At 50.4% G+C, this 27222-nt stretch overlaps 7 protein-coding genes across 7 annotated transcripts; 4 read left to right on the plus strand and 3 right to left on the minus strand.

Annotated features, from left to right (window-relative positions):
- Positions 1-2693: 2693 nt before the first annotated feature.
- VTN77DRAFT_2835 (uncharacterized protein) lies at positions 2694-4872 on the plus strand (the record flags this gene model as incomplete). The annotated part of the gene is made up of 2 exons (XM_069418718.1): positions 2694-4657; positions 4728-4872. 2 exons carry the CDS (start codon positions 2694-2696, stop codon positions 4870-4872), a joined length of 2109 nt encoding a protein of 702 aa, XP_069282316.1.
- Positions 4873-6600: 1728 nt separating this feature from the next.
- On the plus strand, positions 6601-8021 carry VTN77DRAFT_2836 (uncharacterized protein; the record flags this gene model as incomplete). The annotated part of the gene is made up of 3 exons (XM_069418719.1): positions 6601-7048; positions 7085-7184; positions 7235-8021. 3 exons carry the CDS (start codon positions 6601-6603, stop codon positions 8019-8021), a joined length of 1335 nt encoding a protein of 444 aa, XP_069282317.1.
- Positions 8022-8379: 358 nt separating this feature from the next.
- Positions 8380-10117, minus strand: VTN77DRAFT_2837 (uncharacterized protein; the record flags this gene model as incomplete). The annotated part of the gene is made up of 7 exons (XM_069418720.1): positions 8380-8445; positions 8519-8875; positions 9017-9253; positions 9306-9325; positions 9395-9805; positions 9873-9981; positions 10049-10117. The coding sequence occupies 7 exons, from the start codon at positions 10115-10117 to the stop codon at positions 8380-8382; spliced, it is 1269 nt and encodes a 422-aa protein (XP_069282318.1).
- A 1588-nt stretch (positions 10118-11705) lies between these two features.
- Positions 11706-15684, minus strand: VTN77DRAFT_2838 (uncharacterized protein; the record flags this gene model as incomplete). The annotated part of the gene is made up of 5 exons (XM_069418721.1): positions 11706-11905; positions 12061-12301; positions 12356-13122; positions 13229-15172; positions 15225-15684. The coding sequence occupies 5 exons, from the start codon at positions 15682-15684 to the stop codon at positions 11706-11708; spliced, it is 3612 nt and encodes a 1203-aa protein (XP_069282319.1).
- A 1083-nt stretch (positions 15685-16767) lies between these two features.
- On the plus strand, positions 16768-24224 carry VTN77DRAFT_2839 (uncharacterized protein; the record flags this gene model as incomplete). Its single annotated transcript, XM_069418722.1, has 5 exons — positions 16768-17217; positions 17282-17425; positions 17485-17669; positions 17726-23714; positions 23784-24224. The coding sequence occupies 5 exons, from the start codon at positions 16768-16770 to the stop codon at positions 24222-24224; spliced, it is 7209 nt and encodes a 2402-aa protein (XP_069282320.1).
- A 685-nt stretch (positions 24225-24909) lies between these two features.
- Positions 24910-25746, plus strand: VTN77DRAFT_2840 (uncharacterized protein; the record flags this gene model as incomplete). Its single annotated transcript, XM_069418724.1, has 2 exons — positions 24910-24912; positions 24991-25746. The coding sequence occupies 2 exons, from the start codon at positions 24910-24912 to the stop codon at positions 25744-25746; spliced, it is 759 nt and encodes a 252-aa protein (XP_069282321.1).
- A 338-nt stretch (positions 25747-26084) lies between these two features.
- VTN77DRAFT_2841 (uncharacterized protein) lies at positions 26085-27178 on the minus strand (the record flags this gene model as incomplete). Its single annotated transcript, XM_069418725.1, has 2 exons — positions 26085-26843; positions 26915-27178. 2 exons carry the CDS (start codon positions 27176-27178, stop codon positions 26085-26087), a joined length of 1023 nt encoding a protein of 340 aa, XP_069282322.1.
- Between the last annotated feature and the right edge of the window lie 44 nt (positions 27179-27222).

Consider the following 27222-nt stretch of genomic DNA (forward strand, 5'->3'; position numbering starts at 1 on the left):
TATGCGATGCTCTTTTTGACTAACGATTGGGTGGACGGGAATTTGATTTGCCTGCAAGGGATACTTGACAAACATGCAAAAAGCTCGTGTTGTCTTTGCGCGAGCGAAACAAAAAAAAAAGAAAAAGAAGACGAGGGATATATTATGGATTATGGGATATATGGGAACAAGAACAGGCATCACCTTATCCTTTTCCTTGGTTTTTATTATCGTCACTCGCTTACTCACTCGCTTTCCTTACTTAAGATCTCAGATGGATGTGTCTGTGAATGGATTTCTTTCATTATGTCTGCTACGGATATGGTATGGATATGGATATGATATAGGCTGGGCTGGGCTGGGCTGGGCTGGGCCATCTGAGCCTGGCAACAGGATTTCTGTCATATTTTCGTCAGTTAGTCAAAAAGAAAAAAGAAAAAAAAATGTGATATGTATGTATTTACCTGGGTATGTATTAGGGGGAAAGAAGAGATTATGGACTTGAATTGGATGCACTTTTCGTTTCTTCTCGTTCCTTTTTTTTTTCCTTTTTCTCTCTTTCTTTCGATGGGCGTCCCTTGGTTTCGTAGGTAATCGATTCGAACTGACATTCGAGATAGATAGCTGATATTATTCAATCAGCTTGAATGCTGAGTTTGGTGGATGATTCTCTGAGATTTTTTTTTTTCTGAGGAAAGTCCCTCTCCTTATAGATATCTATATATATGGTGAGCGATGTAAAATAAGTAGATATATCTTTTAAGCTCTGCAAAAGTAGATTGATCCATAGTATCTTAGCCATATAAAGTATATATATTATGCTGACGGAGGTTCTTAGAGCAGATACAGAAATAATAATAATGAAAATAGTCAACTTTCTTGTTCTCAGTTAACTGAGACCAGAAAATCTACAGAAAGGCGAGGAAGAAACGGCAATAGTTATGGAATGTGTCCAACTAGGCTGTTCGGAGCAAGTCCGGGCGTCACGCCAGCAACGCCGCTGCCGATCTATTTTTAGCATGTGGGGAATCCGTTCGAACGATTCGACCAACCGGTTGCAGATCTATCGATAGCGATAGCCGGGCTCGGCTAGCACCTAGTCCGGTCGGGCAGGTTGCCACGACATGCATGATGATGATGATGATTCCGTCCTTTTTTCCTACTGTTTGTCGAGGGAACATCCTATGTTGCTTAGCAGCTGCCCTAGATGCAATCACCTCCCTCCGCTCTATTATTATCTTCACCTGCTCGAAACACTCCGGGAATACATGGGGATGCCGACCGAGCACCCGCGCCATATGTGGGCGAAACAACTTGATCCGGATCCGTTGCGAGCTTTCGTCCCAGAGATCAAGCAGTGCGAATGGTCCGAAAAGAGTGACATGCTCGGCCAGGATCCTCCCTGCCGTTTCGGCTGGGACTTGCGAGAAAACGATATACGGGATGATCCGTTCGCGTTCGCGCAGAGGATCGGCCATCGCGAAGTCATCATATTGACATCGGACGAGTCTCTGCATGTCTTCCAGCGATGAGAATGGGTGAGAGGGCCGGTTGCGGAAACACTTGTCTATCTCGAATTCTTCTGCTGCGTAATGGGTAGTAGTAGTGGAGGAGGAGGAATCTGCAGTCCTCCTGCTGCAAGACAGCCTGATCGGAAGACATGGTGTGATGACAGTGTATGTAGCTAATCGTAGTTTGCAACTGTCTCAGTAGAATGAAATTTGTCTACAGGTGCAATGAAGTTTTTTTCTATTTATTCGTGTGTTGCCTGAAGTCTAGACGAATTACTGGCTCACTGGCTGCCTAGTTAGTTCCAAAGGTGTTGAGATCATATTGATCTTGTCCAGAGACAACATAATTAATTCATTGATATCTTGTATATATGCCACCTCATACACAAGATTATCATGATGCTGATCTCTAATCACAACCATATAGATAGGTGCCCGGCATCGGTCTTTCTGTTGTCTGGGACACCGCCCAGGCGGAGGGGCCTGATTGGAGGGGGTCGAGGGACTCCCGCAGCCGGATGCAGGCAGTGGACCAGAACAAAGACAGCCTCCTCTTCCTCCTCTTCCTCTCTTCTCGTCCTTCTTCGACAATAACAACTGCCAAGGATAATCTATCCTTTTCCTACCCATATTTTTATGTTATTTTTTGTTTTCAATTGCAGTGGCATTTCGACCTCCCGTGACAATCGAATGCCTCTGTAATTGCCCCGCATTAGGCTAGTGACGCTAGTTCTTAGCAGGTACATTCATCCATCCACACGACTGTCTTACTCAGGTGTGTCAGACTCCAATCAAAGGCTGCTGCTTATTATTGACAATAATATGTGCGCCGAGTACCTTCTAGCCGCCTATTCTGCAGCATCCTCAGCACTGCCCGCTCGTTAGCGCTCAGCCTTCCCTATCCGACACTGTCAGCGCTCTCACTAAACCAACAACAATAGTCTGTTGATCGATCGATCGACCCGGCAACCCTCGTCGCCCGCTTTCGTCCTTTCCTGCCGTCGTTCTTCCTCGGCCTCGCTTTGCGATTGATTTTGCACGCGGTCGTCAACCTCATCCTTTTTTTTTCTTCTTTTCGGGCAAGGGATATCAGACGGAATCTGCGCGCCCATCTCGCAGCATTCGTCGAGAGCACAACGTCATCAATATCCGAGATAAATAAATAAGCTGGGAGATTCCGTGGCAGTCGCCGTCTCCCCAGGCATGTCTGGTGGACGAGATGATCAGAGACAGCGGGCCTGGGGATCGCCAGGTGACGTCTCGCCCATCGACACGACTTCCCAATCGCCGCGCCTCAGCCAACTCTCTCCCGTGTCAGAACATGACTCGGAAGCCCGCCAATTCCATCCTACTTCTCACCCAGACAGTGCCTACAACCGCTTGAGAAGCCAACGGTTTTCAGGAATCGACGACGCAAACCCTCCTCCTGTCCCTCCTCCGCATGGCAATTTTCAATCGCCACCAGAGCAAACAGCTAGAAATTCGCGTTACTCGATACAGACCAACTCCACTGTCACCCCCGGGGTGGACAATCTGGGGCCCGCTGCCGCCGGTGGAGGGATCAGCGGCATTGCACTGGGTGTCGCAAATCGCAACGAGCGCGAGAGCGGGCTGGAGGCCATAAGAGGCGGCGACCAAGGGGACAATGAACAAGGCTACTTTTACACGCCCTTCGTTCCAGCCGCGCCGAATGCCGACGGCCTGCGACCCCGAGACTCCTACAATTCGAGTACGGCGCTGGGAGCTGCGGCCGCCGCGGCGGGACAAGCAACGCCAGCGCAAAGGACTCCGAATCTGCCTCCTTCCAATCCCTCGCAGCAGAATCTGGGAGATCCGTATGGGTATTACGGCTTGTATGATGGGCCGTACCAGGGTTATGGGTCGAGAGCGGACCCGGGATCGATCAACCCAGAAGAGATCGCGGACGATGGCGACGATGGTTTTCTGCCCGCTCCTAGCAAGAAATCTGGCAATGACGCTGTTCCTGCTGCTGCAGGAGGCGCTGCGGCCGGTGGTATACTTGGAGCCATCGGCAGGATCTTTCATAAAGGCAGTAATAAGGCCGGTGCGGAATCCGGTCCTTCTTACGGTCCCGTTCCGGGATCAGGATTAGAGTCAAAGGCCGAGAAGGGCGCGTGGCTCGCTCAACACGAGGCTAGGAAGAGGCGAAAGCGATTGCTTTTGACCACACTGATCGGGTCTGTCATCATTGCGGTCATCGTGGGAGCGATCGTGGGAGGAATCGTGGGGAGTCGGGAGGATAGCAGCCAGGACTCAGTCTCCAGCTCCGCCGACACCGAGAACGCTTCCAGTGACGAAAGTTCTAATGGGGATCTGGACAAGAACTCCCCTGAAATCAAGGCCTTGATGAATAATCCGAATCTGCACAAGGTCTTCCCCGGGATGGACTACACGCCGTGGGGGGTGCAATATCCGTTGTGTCTGCAGTACCCTCCGGATCAGAACAATGTCACTCGGGATCTGGCGGTGCTCTCGCAGCTGACCAACACTGTCCGGCTCTACGGGACGGACTGCAATCAGACCGAGATGGTGCTGCATGCCATTGACCGCTTGCAGCTTACCGACATGAAGCTGTGGCTCGGAGTGTGGATCGACAACAACGCGACGACGAACGATCGGCAGTTGCAACAGCTGTTCAAAGTGATCGACGAGACAAGCGACAAGTCCATCTTCCAGGGGGCCATCATCGGGAATGAAGCGCTGTACCGGGCGGGTCCAGACATTCAGAGCGCGGAGCAGAACCTGATCGGGTACATCGAGATGGTCCGGGGCAACTTCACGCAGAGGAAACTGAACATCCCCGTGGCGACGTCGGATTTGGGGGACAACTGGAATGCCGAGCTGGTTCAGGCGTCGGATTTGGTCATGGCCAACGTGCATCCTTTCTTTGGCGGGGTTCCGGTCGACCAGGCTGCCGGGTGGACGTGGGATTTTTTCCAGCAGCACGATGTATCGCTCACCAAGGGAACCAACAAGAAATCGATCATCTCCGAGGTGGGCTGGCCGAGCGGTGGGGGGAATGATTGCGGTACCGACGTGACTTGCCCGAACAGCCAGGCCGGATCGGTCGCGGGGATCGACGAGATGAACCAGTTTCTGTCGGAATGGGTGTGTCAGGCTCTGAGTAATGGCACCCAATATTTCTGGTACGTATACTTCCCGAAGAGGTAAAAAAATGTCGGGTAAGAACTGACTGACTGATGGCATGGCTTCTAGGTTTGAGGCATTTGATGAGCCATGGAAAGTCATATACAACACTCCTGGGAAAGACTGGGAAGACAAATGGGGGTTGATGGACGCTGGGCGCAACCTCAAGCCGGGGTTGAAGATCCCCGACTGCAACGGTGCGCAAGTGAGCTAAAGCCAGCTGCCACTATGTCTGTCGTTTTCTTTCTACGGAATAGCTTTATGATGATGATGATGATGATCCAGTGTGGGGGTTGATTTGGGTTCTTTGGGCGTTCAAGGTATATAGTTTAACGACTCTTGGTCGGGCGCGGGTTGTCCTTTATAGCGTGGCGCTTGTATTCTACCAACTTCAATGGCTTTCATGTTGATAGTTGATAGTTGATCCTTGACGAGTTGTATCATTCATGCGTCTGATGAGAGATGGTATAGGATATTGAGGTTGTGTTTTCCTGCGCGTGTATGTGTTAGTAAAAGTAATATTGATGTTGATGTTGACGCATTACCTGAATGATCTAGTAGGTATATAACCATAGGTTAGGGAGCTACGTAGGACATAGATAATAAATAATCCAAAAAGTATATGGTGTAGCAAACCTATAACAATGATCTGAGGTTGCTTGCAAGTAAGCAAGCAAGCAAAGGAAACAAAACGGGACTGACGGACCTCTACATATCGGCTTCCGTGTGGGGAAGATCATCTTGACTGACCAACAAAATAGTATAGAGTTGTCGGAGGAGCGTGTAATGGACTGCATGGAGTATCCTGCGTAGTTTGCAAAGAGAAATACCTGCGTTTTCTTTTTTGTCGCGCCTCTCTTTCTCCCTGAGGATTGAAAAAAAAAAGAGTACAATTTGTGATTGATGATAAGATTACGCATTCCTCAGGTCCTGCAGGGATGTCGAGGAAGTTTCCATTTCATTTCATGGCAGTGATACATACAATAAATACACCAGCTTCACCTCACTATTACTTGTACTGTAATTCGGAAGAGTTTTCCGAACTAGAAGGATAGAGCTGCGATTGTCAAGAGAACCATCTTGTCTGCACAGGAAAAGGCACTCCGTTCCCCCATACAGAAGCAGGTTAGAGTGGAATTAATTCCTTCCCCGCAGAAGTCAACCTGAGAAATTAGAGTTTCCCCGGACCCGCGAGCTTAAGTTTTGTTCGGGACGAGGCACGAGTTTGGATTGGCCTGACCCGTTGGATACCCCACAGTGGGAGCTGACCAATGACCAATGACAGGCGATCTAATTGATCCCTGGCCCTGACGGTCATGCCATGTACTCTGTACTCTGTTCTCCATACTCCATACATGCCTACATGGACATCATACTCATACCTGACTTATGTCGCTAGCTGGTATTTGGAATGTTTCTTTTCTTGTTTTTTTTTTTTCATTTCCCATCCAACACCGATCTTGAATCCGTGGAAATGGTCCTCCTGTCCCTCACTACCTGCTTAGAGGTACATACCTATTTAATCGTCTCAGAGTTACTAGAAAAGATTATGTATACCTCAGGACCTCCTTGGAAATGGCCAGGATCTACATACTTAATGCAGGATAGTATCGTAGCCGGCTAGGTACAGTACTCCGTTGTTACTTAATTAAAAATTAAAATTAAAATTAGTTATCTCCATGCACTGAAATGTTAAATACATGACATCTCTGCGTTGTTCATTTTATTGCCTAGTCGAGTCTATAATTTCTAAAATAAGACATGCCGCTGTCACCTGATGTCGGCAACGCGTACGGTCCATCCTAAAACGCGATCTGGTCTCCATAGAAACGTTGATCTAATACTCATCATTTCTATCCTTAGTCAATAATCTTACACAAAACACCTAGAATGGCAGAACTGTGGCTGTTTTGACCAGCTGGATCGTTTCTTTGGAGATACCATGGAAAGACTCCCCCTTCTCAGGGGCCGCAGTATCACATTGGAGGATGCACTAGAAGATGACGACAATATACTCGCTCGCCTTGATTATCCTAAAAAGCAGGCATCTTTCTGGTCTCACCTCTCCGCTCGCAAGACTGAAATCGAGGCTGTCGTCTGGTTCCACCTCGGAGTGGAACATTGCCGAGTTTCGGAGGAAGACAGCTGGCTTTTTGGCAGTTATAACGTCTGCATCCCGGTCTATATCAACCGATCGTCAGCATGCGATGCTCGCACTGTCCTTGTTAGGATCCCACTGCCTTTCAAAGTCGGTGAAGCTGAGCATCCTGGCAATGTAGATGAGAAACTTCGATGTGAAGTTGCCACGTATATATGGATGCAGGAGAATTGTCCCGACGTCCCCATCCCTTCGCTTTTTGGCTTCGGATTCCCAGATGGGCAGACTGTATGTGAGCTGTTACGACTTAGCTAACTTGCTGCGTCAGTTTACGGAACCTTCACGCGTATCTCCTGTCACTCGGTTCCTATGGCGCGTGAGACGGACCGTCCTGTTATGGCTCGGACTACCCAGATCATGGTCCATATGTCAGGCGGAGATACGTGAACCCCCTGACAACTGGATATATGATCATCAGCTTCGTGACCAACGGACGGATGCTCTCCGAATCGTGGAGGAGCAGCCTCCGTGATGACCAAACGCGGCGGCTGAACCTGTTTCGTGATCTGTCACGGATCATGCTCTCACTCAGCCGCATGCCCTTGCCACGGATTGGCTCGTTGACTTTGGATAATCACGGCGTCGTCAGATTAACCAATCGGCCCCTGACACTACGGCTTCAGACCCTGGAAAACGAAGGCATTCCCACCACCATACCACGGGAGTCGACCTATTCCTCTGTGGAGCCGTATCTTCTTGACCTGCTGGGATGCCATGATAGCCGCATCTACCACCAACCGAATTCTATCCACAGTTTAGCGGATGGTGAGCAGCAGTTGGCGTTGACAACCATGCGCGCTGTTCTCCACCATTTCACTTCCCGCGAGTATCGCAACGGGCCGTTCGTCCTGACCCTTACGGATCTTCACCAGAGCAACATATTTGTTGACGATGAATGGCACATTACATCTCTAGTTGACCTGGAATGGGCATGCTCTTTTCCCATTGAACTACAATGTCCTCCGTATTGGCTCTCCGGAAGAGCTGTGGATGACATCGAACACGGTGAACCTCTGGAAACATTTGGCAAGATTGTCTCTGAATTCATTAATATCTTCGAAGAACAGGAGAGAGAGATGCGAGGCCCCAAGTCTTATCAGGCGCCCATCATGAGACAATGCTGGGACAGAGGCAGTTTCTGGTATTTCCAGGCCGTGCATAGTCCCGAGGGACTCTACCGGATCTTCAACGAACATACCCAATGAATGTTTTGCGAGGAAAGCGAGTGTCCGATCAAGTCGTCAGCTCATATTGGGCTGTTGGCGCAGACAAGGTTATTGAGAAAAGATTCAAGATGAAGAAGTCTACAAGGATCGATTGAGGGAACGGTTTCTCAGTCTATCGTCCATCGTCCAATGACAGGAGACAGGTGATAAATGCCCCGTTTCGATCTCCAGTCTATATATTTCTGTAATTGCTGCTAAGTCAACAATCTACTGTACATTATGAACGCACGGCTAACTTGAAGACAACTAACTAATATCTTACATAACAGAAAAGAACAGGAGAAAAAAAAAGGAAAACAAGAAGAAAAGAAGAATATGTACATCCTGTTGTATCTGTCTAAACCCGAGGTCCAAAAGTTGGCAGTCCTTTGGCCATTCTCTGAATCTGGCCCACATAATAGAGCTGCAGGAACAAGCAAGTGTCAGCCCGATATCTCAATTTCAAGGTAGATAGTCCAGATGATCAACACACTTACACTTTCTGCACCAGCACCCAGTGCTCTTTTCGGCAGTGGAACGAATTTGGCCCAAGTAGGCAGAGGCACTTTGCCCAGCACCAACTGAGCCTTTTCGTCCGGGACCGACTCGTCCAGCAGCAGTTGCGGGAATTTGGGATTGATGGCTGCGGGACGCGCAATGCCTACGAGGTCGCACGCCTTGCTCTGGACGGCTGCCTCGGCGCCTTTCCGGCTGCGGAAGCCGCCTGTCACCATCAGGACGAGGTTGGGGAACCGTTTTCTGATCTCGGCCGCGAAGTCCAGGAAGAAGGCCTCGCGGGCTAACGTGCGCTGGCTCTTCTCGACTTGGGGTAGGCTGCCAGGGCCTGTCGTCATCTGTTCGAAATGGATTGGGTGAGCTTTTCTCGATTTTTCTTCATTCTGGCTAGTCTGTGTGAGGAAAAGGGAATGGAGAGTGTTGGTTGATCTCAACCGGAGGCCTCGCAAACAGAGGAAACAGAAACAGACTGAACTTACCTTTGGGTCTTCATACGACCCACCGCTGACTTCCAAAAAGTCGATTCCGCTTTCGACGAGGAGCTCAATCTGACGCATCGTGTCTTCAAACTCGGCCGAGTCATGATCTGCCGAGTTGAGCTTGATTCCCACGCAGAAGTTGGAGGGCACAGCCTCGCGGATTTGTTTGATAATGTCCAGAACGATCTTTGCTCGCTTCTCGGGAGTTCCGCCGTAGTCATCGGTGCGCCGATTGGTCTGGAAGATGAATGTTAGTCTCGTGTAAGAGGCCTCAGCTGCGAGTTCGTACCTTGCTGGAGAGAAACTGTGCTGTAAAATAGTACATCCAGTCAGTATTCCTGACTTGTACGCGTATCTACGTGTTCCTTGTCAACATACTGAGAAGATAGCCATGCGCAGCGTGGAGCTCAACACCTGCGAAGCCACTGTCTGCCATAAGGCGCGCCGTGTCCACAAATCGACGAACGACTCGCTCAATATCGGCGACTGTCATTTCCCTGGGAGAACCAAAGGCCAACCACGTAAAGAATCGCTCCAGATAGCTATCTCCAAAGTTCAGCGGAATCGCGCTTGGAGCAAGCGTCGGGGCACACAGCCCCCTTCGGCCTGCTCCCCGGGGAGATTGACGACCAGGATGACAGATCTGCACAATCGCCGGGGTGCCATGTTTCTGACAGGCATCCGCATATTTGCGCCAGGCGTCGAGAGTCTTGGTATCATTGCCGTTGTATTCACCGGCTACGGGATCATTCGGGCCCCCGAGATAATCTGGGTCTACTTGGACGTTTCCTACGCAGAAGTCAGTGCTGAGAAGTTCCCAACACATCTCGATCATGGACGACAAATTTCTTCTCACCCGTCAGGAGAGCACCCCAGCCGCCCTCTGCCCATTTCGTGTAGGCCTGGACGAACACTTGATTGGGGAGATTGTCTTTTGTACTAGCCATTGACTCTGCCATGGCGGCCTGGAGAGGGGTCTTGTCAGTCATGGACCTATATCATATCCAGCCATGATCTGTTGCTTTCTCTCACCTTGACAAAGCGGTTGGGAAGTACCAGCCCGCATGGCAGTTTTACCGGCTCTGCGAGAGCCAGCGGCATGTTGCAAGACGAAGAAAGATTCGATGAGAAAAAGGATTAAAAAATGCAGATCAGAATTCTGCGCTTTTTTTTTTCAATTGCAGCGACTGTGTATCTTCTACAACAGAGACAAATCAGGAGATGTTAGTGTCAATGTATCCAGGCCTGGTGAAAGCAGTAAGTCATGCACATATTGAAGTATCATACGCGGCAAGGAGAATTATTAATTAATCGCGCAGTACAATGGTCCGTCCTTTTCGTCCGTCTCTCCCGTATGACGTGAGTCGAGTTTGACAGTCAGAATTGTACGTACAATTCGGAATTTCTAATGGATGATAAATGCAAGAACCAGAAATATCTGTTGTAATTGGCTTCGAACTCTTTTTTTTTGCCGAGGCTATTTATTATTATTAATTAGATGGTCTTTGATGATCGTCAGCATTTTGGTTAGAATAGTGCTTCTAAGTTCTTACCCAGTGCACGGAGTCCAGGGAGATCCGTATGCCGACGGACTTCCAAGTTGCGCCGATTCCGAACGCTTGGATCCTTCGCCATGTCTCACCAAAGCAAGGATGATGCTTATGTAGTTTTGATGCTAAAGTTATATCGTTCGCACAGCATCATCCAGTTTATTATATCTAATGCTGGAGGGGTCTTTTCTTGTTTTTTTTTTGTTTTTTTTTTTAAAAAAAAATTAGACTGACATGCTCCTAGTTATCTCCTGCTGGCATGGGAACTGTATAAATTGGCCTTAACTAAAACCAACCACCAACCACCGACTTTCTTTACTGTAGAATAGAGTGAACATCATACCAGATGATCCTGGCAACTACAAGTTCGAAAATCATTTTACTCGATGTGTAAACAACCCAGTGACAGACATACGACTCAAAGATTGCAGGGAAATTCATAATTGAGTTTTGCATTCATTCACATCTAAGACTTATACATGGAGAGCTGCCACTGACGCGACAAACCTCTCCTGCTAACGCACGTATTCACCACAATGAGGATGATACGGTGCTTTTCAAGCCGACCTGTATCATGAAAGCATCCGAGCCCATTCCGTTTCGCCTGAACACCAGTAGGCTAGCCTTTGAATGGCCGGACTCTTTCCCATTCTCTTTTCCTACGTTGCTTGATGGAAATCTGATCCATCCAATTGCCAATTTCCGCCTCTATACCAAGTGACAACAAATAGTAGTCAAGGTGAATTGGACCTCTCAATGTAGAGTGTGTCGTATATGTGATGCCAAAGATGGAGGGAAACGCCTCGAATGCTACGTTGAAGACCCAAACAGATCTGAAGTCGATGCAAGTGAAGAAAGAAAAGGGGAAAAAAGTAGGAAGCGAACTATGCAAGAAGGTAAGGCAAATGGCAAAGAGGAAAGAGGGAAAAGGAGAGAAAACGCTGTAAAGACAGCGCTGAAAGTCGAAGGAGGTGAGGTCTCGCGACTCACTTCAATCTTCAGTTTCTGTGGCAATGGCACCCTGGCCTTGCTCTCTTCATGTGCTTTGGCTGCATGGATACGGTGATCAGCACTTTCACCTTCCCATAACCAAGCTTGATGAAGTAACAGTTCGAAGTAGGTCAAGGTCGACGGCAGTGCTACAGAGGGACAACACGCGAGGGGTCCTGGAGGAAGCGTCTACGGTATGCGGCAATCTCGGTGGCAACCGTGTTGAAGTCCTTCACCTTATCGCGCCGCATGTCATTGATGATCTGTTTTAAACCCTCGATGTACTTGTCTCGCTCTTCTGGCGTTTTGCCTTCCCGGAGAGAGCCCATTTGGACCAGAATCTTGTCATCTGCAGAAGTCAATATCGAAAAAAGGGTCAGCATCCGAACCAGGCATGACATAGAATCTCATGCACGGATGAAAATTCGGCAGTGATGAATGGGGCCATGGGGGGAGAGATAGCGGAAAGGAGGTTTCATATGTTCTTCGAACCCATCAACGCACCGGTTAGAACCATCTGGCGCCAATGCTGAAATTCACACGTATTGTCGTTGCAAACGCCGCCAGCAGCCTCATAGGGACAAAGGGATTTCATAGGATCAATGTTATGGCTATAGGTCAAAGAGCGATAGCCACCTGGAACCTCTTCGGTGAATTTGGGATGGTAGCGGTAAGATTTGAAGTATCTCAGAGGACTGATATACGGTGAGAATCTGGACACCAAGTTGTCCCCACGTCGTTCATCCTGCACCCGATGTTAGCGGAGCGGTTAAAGTATCTTTGTAACCACACAACATACACCCAATATACCAAACCCAGGCTCGTAAGCGCCCGTCGATTCCTGAACGTTTTTCGTTAGTGCCTCATCAGCCTCTGGCAAGGAAGATGGAGGGACTGGAACAGTTTCCGCTTCTACGTGATCGGGGGGACTGGGGCTGAAAGGAGGGGTGTAGGCAGAAGCGGCACTGTCTGGAGTGTACTCGGGTTCAGGGGGCTCGTAAACGTCGGATGCAACCGAAGGTTCACGGGAAGGGTTGACATTTTCCGAAGGGCAGCTCTTCGCGTTGTCTGCAACAGTATCAGCCGTGGGAGCAGGCGCTTCTAAACCTGGGAGACACCCTGGCTGAGAGGTGTATTCGGCTTCCTTGGCCGGTAACCGAGACTCTGTCGAGATCTCTGTTTCACATACTGCCGGGGCTTCCGGGACCGTGGTGTGACTTAAAACACCCGAATCTGACTGAGGTGGCTGATCCACTGATGTGGATTGTGCACTGCTGATGGATTCATCCATTGATGAGCCAGAAGAGACGGAGCCAGTATTCTCGCGTTCAACAGCAACCCTCATGTCGTCCTCGTTGCTAGGAGTGACAGCACTCGCGTTCAAAGCTCCTTGCGGCATCTCTGCAACTGCAACGGTATCGGAACTCGGTTGTTGCTCACTGTCAAGACCCTGAGGCGACACGGTCGCTGGTGGTTCTTCATCGGCCGTCGGCTTTGATATAGGCTTGTCCGTTACAGGTGCATCTGAGGATTCAGGAAGGCCTTCTGGTTGATCAGAAGCTGAAACTAGGCAGGTCGTAAAAGTGAGTTCCGATACTCCAGAACTCTTGTGTGCTTTTGGTGGGGGGGTACGCGAAGAGATTGCTTGCGTATCAACAGGGATAATGCTTACCTCGAGCAGCTTCCGAACGTTCTCTTTGTTCTGCTTCATTCTTAGCCGCTTGGAGTGCCTCCAGGGTCAGACCCTCAGTCTCTGCCCCCAAACTTTCCAGCTCATCAATAAGCTGCTTTTTCCCTTCCCTTCCCTTCGCAATCTCAGCCAACAGCCTTTCTTCCTCCCTTTTGCATTCTGCAAGCTTAGCCTCCGACTTCGACAATTCAGCATCCAAAGCCGGAAGACCAGACTCAATCTCTTGCTTCCGCAAAATCTTTTGGCGGATAATCTCTAGTTGAGCAGAATCCATCGACGCCAACGATTGAACAGAAGGGCTACGATGGAGGCTGGAGGGACGGGAGTCCTTCGGAACTGTACGCTGATTGGCAAGTTGGGTTTCCGCATTCGTGACGGGAGCAGCTGGGGCTTCTTTCGATACAGGTTGAGCTTCAGCATTATTCCCAGGCAGCGACGTGGCAGAAGGTGCATTTGATGACCCCGGGGACTGTGTACGGCTCGCAGCTAGTTTAGCCTTTTTCCGCTGTTCATACTCGGCAATCCGCCGGCGCATAGCTTGAATCTCAAGATCCTTCAGCCGCAGGCTTTCTTGATCAGCCAACCGAGGAGGGGTCTGCGACACTGATGACCGCTGCTGCAAAGGTCCTGTGACCTTGCGTTGCGAGAAATCAGTGGGTGGTAAAGGTCGAGGCGTTGCAGCTTGTGAAGAAGCAACATTTCCCGATGTGGTCTCGGCTACCGTCTTGCTGCCCTCTTCATCCTCTCCGTGCATGGACTCGTCCTCACTGATATCAATCACTAGTCTGTCCTCAGGGAGCAATGGTTTTTTGGATGTTGCTACCGGCTCATCAAAATCGGACGCCCGAGGACGCTTGCGAGGCATGGTTTTGGCCTCCGTGGAGACCGAGTCAGCTACAGTACCTTGAGGGCGAGATTTTGCTGCGTCAGAAGGCTCAGAATGCGTCATAAACAGGCCAGGAATTCGGGCAGTAGGCACGGCAGTGGGCGCTGGTTGGGGATCAGGTGGACGTTCTGGAAGTGGGTGTTGCAAAGTCAAAGTCACGGATGCTTGGCCAGAGCTATGCGAAACCTGGCCATGACTGGGGCCTTGGTGCGATGCCGATTGCGATGCAACCTCAGCCTGCGGGCGTTGCTGGCTCTTTGGAAGTCCCTGCCTTTTCAATTGTTCCATTCGTTGCCGTGCTAATTCTGTCTGAGCCTTGTTCTTCTCTTTGACTTGCGTTTCAGCGGATGGAGCAGTTCGTGCTGGAGCTTCGGCAACTTTATTTGCGGCAATGCTAGGATGTTCTGTTTTCGCGGTACTTGGAGGGTTGGAAGTCTTGTTGGCTTTAGCGGCGAGCATCCGAGCGATGACTTCTTTCCGCTCCAGAGGCTTGGTTGTATCTGTCTGAGCATCGGGGCCACGAGCGAGTCCGGGCACAGCCTCCTTTCCAGTCACCTCAGGAGCTTTCGTAGTCGTTGTGGTCGACGTAGCATTCTGAGTTTGCGGCGGTTGGGCAGGAGACACAGTCTCCTTCTGACTTTTCACGGGATCTACTTGGCCATTTCCCGGACCAGAATCACCGTTTGCTGCTTGAGATGGTGCGGCAGTAGAACTAGTGACAACTTCGGTGGTAGCTTTGGAGTCCGTAGGTGAGACCTTGATGCCAATCTCCTCGTAGAGCTGCCTGAGGATTGTAGGGCTTATGTCTTCAGCCACAAGCTCCTTGTAGCGGATGTTGTGAGGTGCAAGACCTAGCAGAGCACCCTGAGCAAGGACACGCATTTGAGCAGGCGTCTTTCCGGCAAGGTATGAAGGCCTGCCGTCTTTGTTATCGACAGAATTGGACCCAGTTTGAGACTCTGCTGCCTGCTGACTTGCTTTGTCAGATGTCCTTTGGACATGATCGTCCAGAGGCTCGATGGACATGGGAGGGTTATAAGCTGGCAAACATTAGCATAGATCCTGGAAGTCTTATCATATTAAGATCCATACGGGATTCACTAGCATCTCTTCTTGACTGAGAAGTATCTGAGGACGCTCCCACATCCGCCATTCCAGTGGAGTGCCTCCGAGACGTTTCATAAGGCTGAGAGGTACTCGAAGGGTGAGACTTCGAGGAATCTCTTCCTGTTTCCAGCCCGTTAAGATCCCTAGAAGTACGGTCTGCTCCATATGTGCCTTCGTATTCAGTTACATGAGGCACAGGTGATCGAGAAAAATTCTGACCGTCATATTGACCGGAGTACGAATCGCCATTCTTCTCGCTCACTTCACCTTCTTCGCGGTCCATCTCATCACTAGAAGCATCTCGAGTATTTGGCAAATTTCCAAGCGCGTGACTCGCTTGAGCCTGAACAGATGCCGGAGCGCCAGTCTGGGTGGAGCCAACTGCAGGTTGCGAACTAACATGCGCAGGCTGCGATGAAATGGGTTGATACCCCAATGGATTCATTGGCGCAGAATAGAACGGAGCTGGAAGCTGATTAACAAAAAATGGCGGAGGAAGTGAAGCGCCCGGCATGCCTAGCCCAGGAAGGTGCGACCCCGTATTAAAAGAGCCTGGGCTACTGTAATCCACTCTGCCCGCATTATTCATCGCGAAATTGTGTGGAATCGGAGGGACGGAGGAACTCGACGTCGGAGGCGGGTGCGGCGGCCACTGCTGCACATAGCTGAATGGACCTCCGAACGAGGGTGTTGGAGGGTAGTTTGACATTATCAAGAAAAAGCGCGCGAGTCCGCGCACAACGCCAGAGACCGAGGCAAGGCTGAAAGGTTAGTCGACCTAAAGAGGAAAACTCTGTGCAGCGGCGATAAAATGTACAATCTCATGAATCTCCGAGAGAGGTGGCGGGTGCGATAATTCGATGCATAGCCATCCAGCAGCACCTGGGTAAGCACGTAGCTAGGCGCCTTCAACAACGAGACTCGACTGTCAGGTCATCCACTGCGCAAGTCAGTGGATCTTGATCTGAGACGAGAACTGAAGTCGTCTGCTGAAAGGAGTAAGATGAAGAACAGCTAAGACATGAGTGATAGGTAAGAGTAGGATGAAGTAAATGCGAAGAGAGTGACGTTGAATTGGCATCGCGGAGTTTGGCGCCTCCTGCGAGATTCAAGCGCAAATCACGCGCACGTGACTTGGCGGTGAGCGTCTGGCGGATCCAGCGAGGGATCGTTCTGCCGGATCGGCCGTCCTTAGCGCGTTGCACGGTTCGTCTGGAGATAACCTTAGGCTAGGTAACCGATCGCGGTGGAGCAAGGCCAGGTAAACAAGGTAAACAAACAGGGCGGAGACAACCCACTTGTTATTATTGTCATCATCTCCAGCCTGATACCAACACGGCGTCTCAAATCTCGACCTCGTTCTTCGCTCTTTTGATTTTCTTCTCAATGAGAGTTTCTTTTGTACTTTAGTTTTGTACAAGACTGTACGTTGTTTCTGATTCCCCCTTCGGTTACCAGGTTTCACACAGGACTTGGGTTTCTCTACCATGAAATCATAGCAGTCGTGATGCTTTGAATATATCCAACGATGCAGTCTTCACAATCGAACGGGTCTCCAAGGCGTTTTAATCCCTTTAGCCGACACTCTCCATCGCCTTCACCAGGTCCACAGGTTCTGCCGTCACGCCCAAAATCGATTGCCTTCCCGCCATCCAGCAACGGGACAGAGAAGAAGTCACATGCGCGGAACTCATCATTGTCACAGTTCTCATCCATTTCTCTTTCGTCTCCCAAGAGTCGCGAGCGATCAAGTTCGTTGAGGCACAATGTTGAGGCCTCAGGGACCTTCGCGCCCCAGTTCATCAAGTCCGAGGAACTGCGGAGAGGGGCTGATGAGATTCAAGGAAGGGAGGGCGACAACGACTTCTCCGGGAAGCGTTACGTATGGCTGAAAGACCCCGAGAAGGCCTTCATCAAGGCCGAGGTAATTGAAGAGAGAGAGAATGGCGAGTTGTTGGTACAATGTGAAGACGGTAGTGTATGCGCTCCTCAGATCCGTAACTTAGGTGGATTGCTTCTGACCTTGACCGTCCTTTTTCCAGCGCCGTGAAGTCAATGTGGAACACGTTGACAAGGTCAACCCGGCGAAATTCGACAAAGCTGATGACATGGCCGAGCTCACACATCTGAATGAGGCGTCGGTCGTGCACAACCTGCATATGCGGTATCAATCAGACTTGATATACGTGAGTGACCCCCGACAATTACTTGTATTCCGGATATTGTATTGACAGGCAATGTACAGACATATTCAGGCCTCTTCCTGGTCACCGTGAATCCCTATTGTCCTCTACCAATTTACACAAATGAGTATGTGAGGATGTACAAAGGTCAGAGCAGGGAAGATACGCGACCGCATATCTTTGCCATGGCGGACCAAGCCTTCCGGAGTCTTGTGGAGGAAGGAGAAAATCAGAGTATACTTGTAACGTGCGTCGCCTTCTTTGGGCTGGATGGTATCTTTGACTTACTGACCTCTCTCAAAGCGGAGAATCAGGAGCCGGCAAAACTGAAAATACGAAGAAGGTGATCCAGTATCTCGCTGCGGTAGCCACAACAGATACACCAGCATCCCGGCCGGGAACCAAACAATTTTCCAATCTTTCGCAACAGATTCTCAGGGCGAATCCTATTCTCGAGGCCTTTGGAAATGCCCAGACCGTGAGGAATAACAATTCATCGCGATTTGGGAAGTTCATCCGTATTGAATTCACCCGCTCTGGTCAAATATGTGGAGCATCAATCAACTGGTACCTGCTTGAGAAATCCAGAGTTGTGAAACAAAATCCTCGGGAGCGAAACTACCACATCTTTTATCAGCTCCTCCAAGGCGCTGATAGGGAACTGAGAGATACCCTTCTTCTTTCCGACCTCCGAATTGGAGATTTTACCTATACCAAAGACGGAAACGATTCCATCGCGGGTGTTTCAGACGTTGATGAATGGAACTCCTTGATGGAAGCATTCCACATCATGAATTTTACCGAGGACGACCAGTTATGCATTCTACGTACGATCGCCGCAGTTCTTCACCTGGGCAATGTGTCTGTGACCAAGGAGAGTCTCCGAGCAGATCAAGCCGCATTGACTCTAGAAGGTTACGATAGTGTGGAGAAGGCATGCCGTCTTCTCGGCGTGGAGGTGGAGCCTTTCGTCAAAGGCTTGCTCCATCCTAGGGTTAAAGCAGGAAAGGAATGGGTCGAAAAGGTCCAAACACCTGAACAGGTGAGGTCGGCGCTTGACGCTTTGGCCAAGGGCATCTATGAACGGGGCTTTGGTGATCTTGTGAACCGTATCAACAACCAGCTGGACAGGAGCAATATAACCAATGAGGATACTTACTTCATCGGTGTGCTCGATATTGCCGGTTTCGAAATCTTCGAAACGAACAGCTTCGAGCAGTTGTGCATCAACTACACAAATGAGAAGCTCCAGCAATTCTTTAATCACCACATGTTCGTCCTTGAACAGGAAGAATATTCCAGGGAACAGATTGAATGGCATTTCATCGACTTCGGCAAAGATCTGCAACCAACAATCGACCTCATTGAGTTGACGAACCCCATTGGTATTTTCTCGTGCCTGGACGAAGACTGCGTGATGCCTAAAGCTACGGACAAGTCTTTTACTGAGAAGCTGAACTCTTTGTGGGATCGGAAATCACCAAAGTATCGAGCCTCCCGCTTGAATCAAGGGTTCGTCCTAACACACTACGCCGCTGAAGTGGAATACACGACGGACGGTTGGCTTGAGAAAAACAAGGATCCACTGAACGACAATATCACTCGTCTCCTTTCATCCTCCGCTGATAAGCATGTTGCGAATCTATTCTCTGACTATGCTGATGGAGATGACGAGCCAGGGTCTTCGAGAAGCCTGGTGAAAAAGGGGCTCTTCAGGACCGTTGCCCAGAGACACAAGGATCAATTGTCCAGTCTGATGAACGAGTTGCATTCAACCCATCCTCATTTCGTTCGTTGTATCTTGCCTAACCACAAAAAGCGGCCCAAGTTGTTTAATGCGCCTCTGGTCCTAGATCAGCTGCGTTGTAACGGAGTTCTCGAGGGCATCCGAATCGCTCGTACTGGGTTCCCAAACCGCCTTCTTTTCAACGAATTCCGCCACCGCTACGAAGTTCTTTGCCCTGACCTTCCAAAAGGTTACATGGACGCACAGAATGCTACTCAATTGATTCTAGACAAGTTAGGCATGGACAAGTCGTGGTATCGCGTCGGTTTAACCAAAGTCTTCTTCAGAGCCGGGGTGTTAGCCGAGCTGGAAGAAAAGCGCGATGCCCTGATTCGAGAGATCATGACCCGCTTCCAGTCAGTTGCTAGGGGTTTCATCCAGCGCCGTATCGCCAACAAGCGTCTGTACCGGGCGGAAGCAACTCGCATCATACAGAGAAATTTCCACGTTTATTTGGATCTTAAAAAGAACCCCTGGTGGAGGCTCTTCACGAGGATGAAGCCACTTCTAGGGGAGACTCGGACCGCTGCGGAAGTGAAAAAGCGAGACGAGAAGATTCAAAAACTGGAAGCAAAGATACAACAGGAGCTCGCTGATCGCCAAAAGCTAGAAGAAGAACGACGCCGGACAGATTTAGAGATTCAGCGCATCAAACAAACCTTAGAGAGCGAACGCGCTCTTGCTCTGGACAAGGAAGAAATCTTTAAGCGCCTCCAGCTTCGGGAAGTTGAACTCAGCGAAAAGTTAGCTGAAGCAATCGCAGACCAAGAAAAACTCGAAGATCAGCTTGACGAGCTCATCGAGGCTAAGAGGAAGGCTGAGGAACAACTTGAAGTCCGAAGGCAACAGCTTGAACAAGCCGGACAAATAATCGCACGGTTGGAATCCGAAAAGCAAGAACTACAGGAACGGCTTGCTGCATTAGACTCTCGGTTGAAGGAGATGGAAGCTACACACAACGAAAGGGGCTCTCAGGTTCAGACTCTTGCTCAAGAAATCAAAATGCTCCAAAGCCATCTCAGCTTAAAAGATCGGAAGTTGCATGACTTGGAAGCCAAGTTGTTAAAATCCGACCAGGAACTGGATGTCAAGCTAGCAAAAACCACAAAGGAGCTTGAGGCATCCAGAAAGCAGGTAAGGGAGTTATCCGAGGAGAATAAAGCCATTCGGCAGGAAATTGCGGACCTTTCCGCCACCTCAACTGGATATGAAGAAATGCTTCGTCGCAAGGAAGGTGAACTCTCCGTTTTGCGCAGTGATGCCAAAAGACATGAAGAGGACAAGAAAAGCCTTGAATCCGAGAGGGCATCGCTTTCGAAGAGGTATGATGAGATGCAAAAGCGTCTTCGCGAAATCCAAGCGGAGATGGATGCTATGAAAGCCGAAAAGTTGAACCTGGAACGCGAGGCTGCAGACGCGAAGAAGCTGCTGGAGGCCAAAATGTCTGAAGATTCAGAGGCTGGGCAAAGCAGAAAGATTCTCGACCAGCAAATTCAGGACCTGAAGGCGCAACTCTTCCAAGTTCAGGCAGAACTGAGCCGGGAGCGGCAATCGCGAGATGATGTCCAAATGCTTGCGGAACATAAAGTTGCAGAACTGAAGGAGAAATTTGATTCCTTGAACGAGGCCAAGATTATCATTGAGAAAGAGATGTACATTCAGCAGGATACCCTTCGTCGTGCTACAGAGGCTCGAAACGCGGCTGAGCAGGCGCGCAAGGAGCTCCAAAATGAACTGATCCAGCTTCGCGAACGTTTCACCAACGTTGAAAAAGCACGACTGGAGGCCGAACATACCATTGAGCAAAACATCATGAAGCAGGCCAATGAGAGGCAGGCCAGTTTGCGCAAGGAACTAGAAGCCAAATCCAAGCAGCTCGAAGAAGTCGAAGCAGAGAGGACACGTCTCTCTGGAAGGGTTCAGGAACTCACTCAGGTCATCGCAGATAATGAGGCGTTCCGTCTCCGTCACGATCAACACAAGCAGCGATTAGAGCGAGAACTCGTGACCCTTAAAGGCCGCCTTGCTGCATCCGAGAATGACAACCGGGCCCTCCTGAACAAGATTCAGCAAAAGAATCTGGACATCGCAAGGTCAAATACTAGGGCGGGAGAGACTCAACGGCGACGTGTGGTGCAGCTTCAGAATGAAAAGACCAGATTGGAAGAAGAATGCAAGAAATTGCAACGGCAGCTGGGAGATGCACAAGTAACCATCACATCTCTGGAGAAGCAGAAGGAGAAACTATCATTGAGTCTGGAAGATCTCAATCACGAAGTGCAACGAGAGCACAAAGCCAGTCGGAATGCTGAGAAGGCCGCTTCTACAGCCAGTATTCAGCTAGCGGAAGCCAACAGGAACCTGGAAACCGAGAGACAATTACGAACTCAGGCACAGGCGAACACACGCAAACTTCAAGCCGCTCTGGATCAAGCGAACAAAGAAATTGAAGACTGTCACCAGCAGTTGATGCTCTTGCACAAAGTTTTTGACCCTGAGGTTGACGAGAACCCGAAATCTTGGGAAGCAGTCCAGCCCGACCTGTCCAAGAAAGTTGATCTCGCTCATCTTCTCGAAATGGCGCACAACGAGCTGCGTGTGTGCGAGGAGAAATATGCCAGAGCAGAAAGCCAGTTGGCTGAGATGCGCCGCCGTCACGCAGATGAAATGAAGGAACTCGATGCCCGTTATTCACAATCCAAACGGGCCCTGCTCGAGGAACTCGATCAGAACCAAGTTCCCGTGCCTCGCTCTCCTGCCCATATGCGCAAGAATTCAGACACTGTGAAGAGATATTCTAATCCCACAACACCTAATCGACGGGTAAACTTCAATGACGCAGCTCAAGATTCCGGTCGATCTGATCGCACTGTTGATACCGCGACCTACCAAAAGCGGATGGATATGGCGGCAGAGCTTGAAGAACTCCAGAATAAACTTCAGATGGCTGAAATGCAAAATAGGCATCTGAAGAAACAACTGGAAATGGCGACTCCCAACCGGGACACGTGGCAGGATGACAGTCCCTCCATTCGACGGATGCAGCTCTTGGAGCGTGAAAATGGCCGGCTCCATGAAAAGCTGGATGATTCCGCGAAGAAAGTGTCCGCTCTAGAACGGATGATTCAGGCTGGGGATCTGTCCTTGCGTGACGTACAGGCCAAGTCTCACGAAGAACTGTTCGATTTGCTGAATTCCCAGGAACAATCACGGAAGTCTCTGCTCAATGTCCACAAGAATGCGATGGCGGAGTTGACGGAAGCGAAATCCCAACTTGAGAAGCTCAAGAGAGCTAAAGCAACTCTGGAAGTGGAACTCCGAGACGCTCGATCGGATCTCCAGGAACTCCAGCTTGCCAGGGAACAGGACGCTGCCAGCAGAAATCAGCTGCTTCAAGAATTTGCTGATCTTCAGATTCGTCTCGATGCAGAGGAATCAAAGGTGATTGATCTCACCTCCAGTTTGAATCTGTACAAGAGTCGCGCAGATGAATACTTCAGCAAGCTTGAGCAGGCAGAGATCGCAGTACTCAAGGCCGCTCGTGCGGAACAATTCGCGAAGTCTCAAGCCAAGGAGGCGGAGGAGACATGCGCTACCATCATGGCTGAACGCAAACGCATGGATGCACTTGTCGAAGATCTCCAACGGCAGACACAGTCATACGAAGAGAAGATCGAAGACCTCTCAGCCGACCTTGAAGGTGCTCTTCAAGCTAAACGGCGACTTCAAAACGAACTGGAAGACTACAGAAATCAGCGTGCATTGGACATTGAGGAGAAGGAAGCTTCTTTGGAGCAGACCAGGCAGAAATACCAGAGAGAGTTCTCCACTCTGACGAACGAGCTCGAGATCGAGCGTGAGAACCTGCTCCACGTCCGCGAAGAGAACTCCCGACTCCGTGAAGAGCTTGAAGACCTTCGCAGTAAGTGGGACAATGAGGTGCTCAACAGCTCGACTTGGGCCAAGGAGAAGGCTCGCATGGAGATGACACTCCAAGATGTATCCACGTCGCGCGATGAGGCGGTTAATGCCCACAACGAAGCTCAAAGCAAAGTCGTGTCTTTGCTTTCTCAAGTACGGAATCTGCGGACATCCGTTGATGACATCACGGCCGAGCGAGACATGCTGCTCAAGGAGAAGAAAATGCTGGAAGCCCGGCTTGCCGAGGCTGGAGAACGACTCGAGGACCTTGCCAAAGGGGAAAGTCCATCTATGCGGAATGCTGCTGTTATGGATCGGGAGATTCTGGAGCTCAAGTCGAAACTTGCGCAGCAAGAGGATGTTTCCGCTGCCGCTGTTGGCAAGATGAGACGAGCGGAGGCCCTTGCTACGGAAATTCAAAAGGAACTGACAGCCGAGCGCGAGGCCAACGCACAGCTCTTCAAGGAAAAGGCAGCTTTGGAGAAACAGCTAAAGGAAGTCCAATTGAAATGTGTGGATCTTGAGACCAAAGGTTACTCATCCGCAAGTCAAGACATCAAATTCCTGCACAAGCGAGTTAAAGAGGTGAGTTTTTCTTTGCCCTTGGAACTTAAATCGCTGCAAAGCCGGTTCTAACCCAGATCGACTCTTCAGCTCGAAACCCAGCTGGAAGAGCAGGAATCCAAACGCAATGCGGAGCAACGCTCTGTTCGGAACGTTGATCGCACTGTGAAGGATCTTCAGGCCCAGATCGAACGACGGGACAAGATCAATGCCCAGCTCAACGACGACATTGAGAAGGCCCGCGACAAGATCGAACGCCTTCTCCAAACAATTGAAGAGCTACAATCCAGTGACTCACAGAACCAGCTCCAGGCCCGACGGGCGGAACGAGAGCTCCGTGAGGAACGGGAGAAGGTTCTTCGGCTGGAGAGAGAGCTGGAGGGTTGGAAAGCACTCCGCATCGAGAGAGGTCGGCCAGGATTCAGCGACGTTGGAAGCCGCAGGGGCAGCGGCGTCTTTGTTGGATCCAATGCCAATGGGTCAATTGAGGTGCCTCAGCGAAAGACCAGCAACACCAAAGGATTCTTGTGACTCCTCTGAGTTTACTTGAGCGATTTCAGCGGTTCTTTTCTGTTTTCTGTTTTCTGTTTTCTGCAATTGGGAACGTTGCTACTTTGGCGTATGACTGGTGGGAGGGGGACCATCTTTGTTCATGATGTGATGACTGGCACCACGACTAATGACAAGATGACGACGAGATGTATGAACCTCCTTTGCTTTACTGAGCAGCTCATATGCATGCTGTATGTTGTATGTATTTGGTGACTGCGTCTTATGAAAGCTATGTTTTTGAAGCGGGTTGCTCTTCCCATCTTGTAGACACAGACTCGAAATAGACAGGAACCTGTCCATAATCCATTATCGATAAGCATTTCAATCGATCTACCAGAACTTTACAATTCTGTAACAACAAAACTCAATAGCGCTTCTGCCATAACCAGCAGTGCCACGCGGGGCGATCGTGCCAAGCCCGGCGGAGACGGACAGCGGACAGCCCTACAACCCAACCCAGCCTAGCCTAACTTATCAGCCAAGCTTTGATAATCTTCCGACTTCAACAGCTCCCAATCCAGCACCTCCAAGCTCAACAACAACCCAACACTCTCTCCCTTTCTCCCTTTCTCCTCTCTCTCTCTCTCTCCCACAGCCTCCTCCCTCATCCTTTGGATCTCTGTATCTGATCCACTGCACTTGGGTTCGCATTGCTTCCGTCACAATGGTGAGTACACTCCTGCCGTGTGCAAGCTCTTCTCTTCTTCCTTCCCCTTGCACAGCACTAACCGCTTAAAACGACCAGGCGCGCAACAGCGAGAAAGCACAGTCGATGCTCTTCCGCTTCCGAGCGGCTCAGGCAGCCGATCTCGGCATTCTCGACATTGGTCGAACCCGCCGTCCCAAGGCCATCACCTCGGTCGATTCGATCCCGACGTGCGAGAAATGGCGTGGCCAGGTGCTGAAGGAGATCTCGCGGAAGGTGTCCCGCATCCAGGACCCTAGCCTCAGCGACTACCAGATCCGGGACCTCAACGATGAGATCAACAAGCTCATGCGCGAGAAGTGGATGTGGGAGATGCAGATCCGGAATCTGGGCGGGCCCAACTACATGCGTGGCGGGGGCCGCGTCTACGACGATGAAGGGAGGGAAATCCCCGGTGGAGGGAAAGGGTACCGGTACTTTGGCCGCGCGAGGGAACTGCCGGGAGTCAAGGAGATGTTTGAGGCCGCGGCGAGAAAGGCCCGGCGGCCGGCGGAGGAGGATGAGGACGGAGGCGGAGGCCGAGCAGGAGACATGGCTCGCAAGCACGTCGACGCTGCTTACTTCGGGTACGGGCGTGACGAGGACGAAGCGACGCTGCTGGCGTACGAGCAGGAGCGGGAAAAGGAAGCGTTCGAGAGCATGCTCAAACGTGGCGAGGACGACGTCGAGGATGGCTGGGAGCCGTTACCCGGAGATGCAGGCGATGGAGTCGAGTGGAGGCTGCCGACGCTGGAGGAGGTGCAAGAAGAGCTCGTGGAGAGGAGAAGAAGGAGACTACTGGACAAGATTTCTTGATGTGGGAGATTCTCGCCTTGCGACTACCACGGTTAAACTCTCGTTTCCAATGTTCTTTCTTTCTTGCTTGCTTTTTCAAGTTCAAACTGTACGCTGTGCTGTCCTCATGTGCATGTGCCATTTATTACTCTGATTTGATTGCACTCGAAGAAATTTCGCATGGACAAGAATCCTGATACCCATAAATAGCTTTTTTTTTCGTTCTATTCTATTTGTACACGGGTTCACTATTATACAAAATTAGGTAGTAATCATCATAAAGATCCATACATGCAGAGAGTGCAGTGCATCTCAATCAGGCATGCTCTTTTGCTTCTGCTTTTTCTTTCGCTTTGTAGCTATATTGATTTCTTTCTCTTTTGCCTTTCGATTCTCTCCGCTCGCGTGGCTTTGAGCATCTGCGTCATGCTGGGACCGACCGTCTCCGTCATCTCCTCTTTCCGTCGCATGAGCTCGGCTTGAATGTCGTCGAGGACAAACTTGCCCAGTTCGCCGGCTCGCCATTTCTGAACGAGGTTCAAGGCAGCGAGGTCCGTGTTGGGAACGCCTCCCTTGGCCAGATAGCCTGATTGCCGCGCAAAACTGTCGAGGAGAGGCATGATATCGTTGGTCGGTTTAGACCACCGCTCGTAGACGCGCGGGTTGTGCAGGTTGATATGATAGAGGAGATAGTCCGCCAGCGTGGTCGGGGGGATGATGGCATCTTTGACACATCCACAGAGCGCCAATTTCAGCATCCGCTCTGCGTCAGGTACGTAGGGGACAAAGACTCCCGGAGTATCGAGCACGTAAACGTCGGAGCCCTCCTCTCTCTCCACAATCTTGATCGGAGTGCCGACCTTTCTGGTAACGCCAGGCTGGTCTCCCGTTTTGACGGCTTTCGCCTTCTTCACGCCCTCGTTGCGGAGGGCGTTGATCAAAGTGGATTTTCCTACGTTCGGCATGCCCACCACCAGCACCCTGCATGCCACGAGCTTGTCCGGACCGTAGGCATCTGATTTCAAGTGTCTGATAATCGGGGCCGTGGATTGAGCGGAGGAGGCAGTGGTAAAGAATACTTCGCTCTTGGGATCAAGTTCGCGCATAAGGCTCTTATTCTAGAGGACAATCCCATCCGTCAGGGTTAACTTCCATCCTGAACGATCAGAATTCATCTTACCAAACTCACCCTTCTTGCGGCTGCGTCGGACTCCCCTCCGAGATCTCTCTTCGTATAGACAATCAGACGAGATTTTTTCCCCAAGGCCTCCTCAAACATGGGATTGATGGAGGTGACAGGTGCGCGGAAATCGCGGCATTCAATGACATAGTCAATTGAGGACAACATCTTCTTCATCTTCTCCAATCCGGCCCGGTGATGGCCCAGGAAATACGACCGTGGCACGGATCCATAGTGCGGGAAGACCTGGCGCGGGATGAATTTGGCGGCCATGGTCAAGTCAACGACAGAACGAGTTCTGAACCAAACGGCATTAA

This window comes from Rasamsonia byssochlamydoides, assembly GCF_041956645.1.
Source record: "Rasamsonia byssochlamydoides strain NRRL 3658 unplaced genomic scaffold VTN77scaffold_2, whole genome shotgun sequence".
NCBI classification, from domain to species: domain Eukaryota; kingdom Fungi; phylum Ascomycota; class Eurotiomycetes; order Eurotiales; family Trichocomaceae; genus Rasamsonia; species Rasamsonia byssochlamydoides.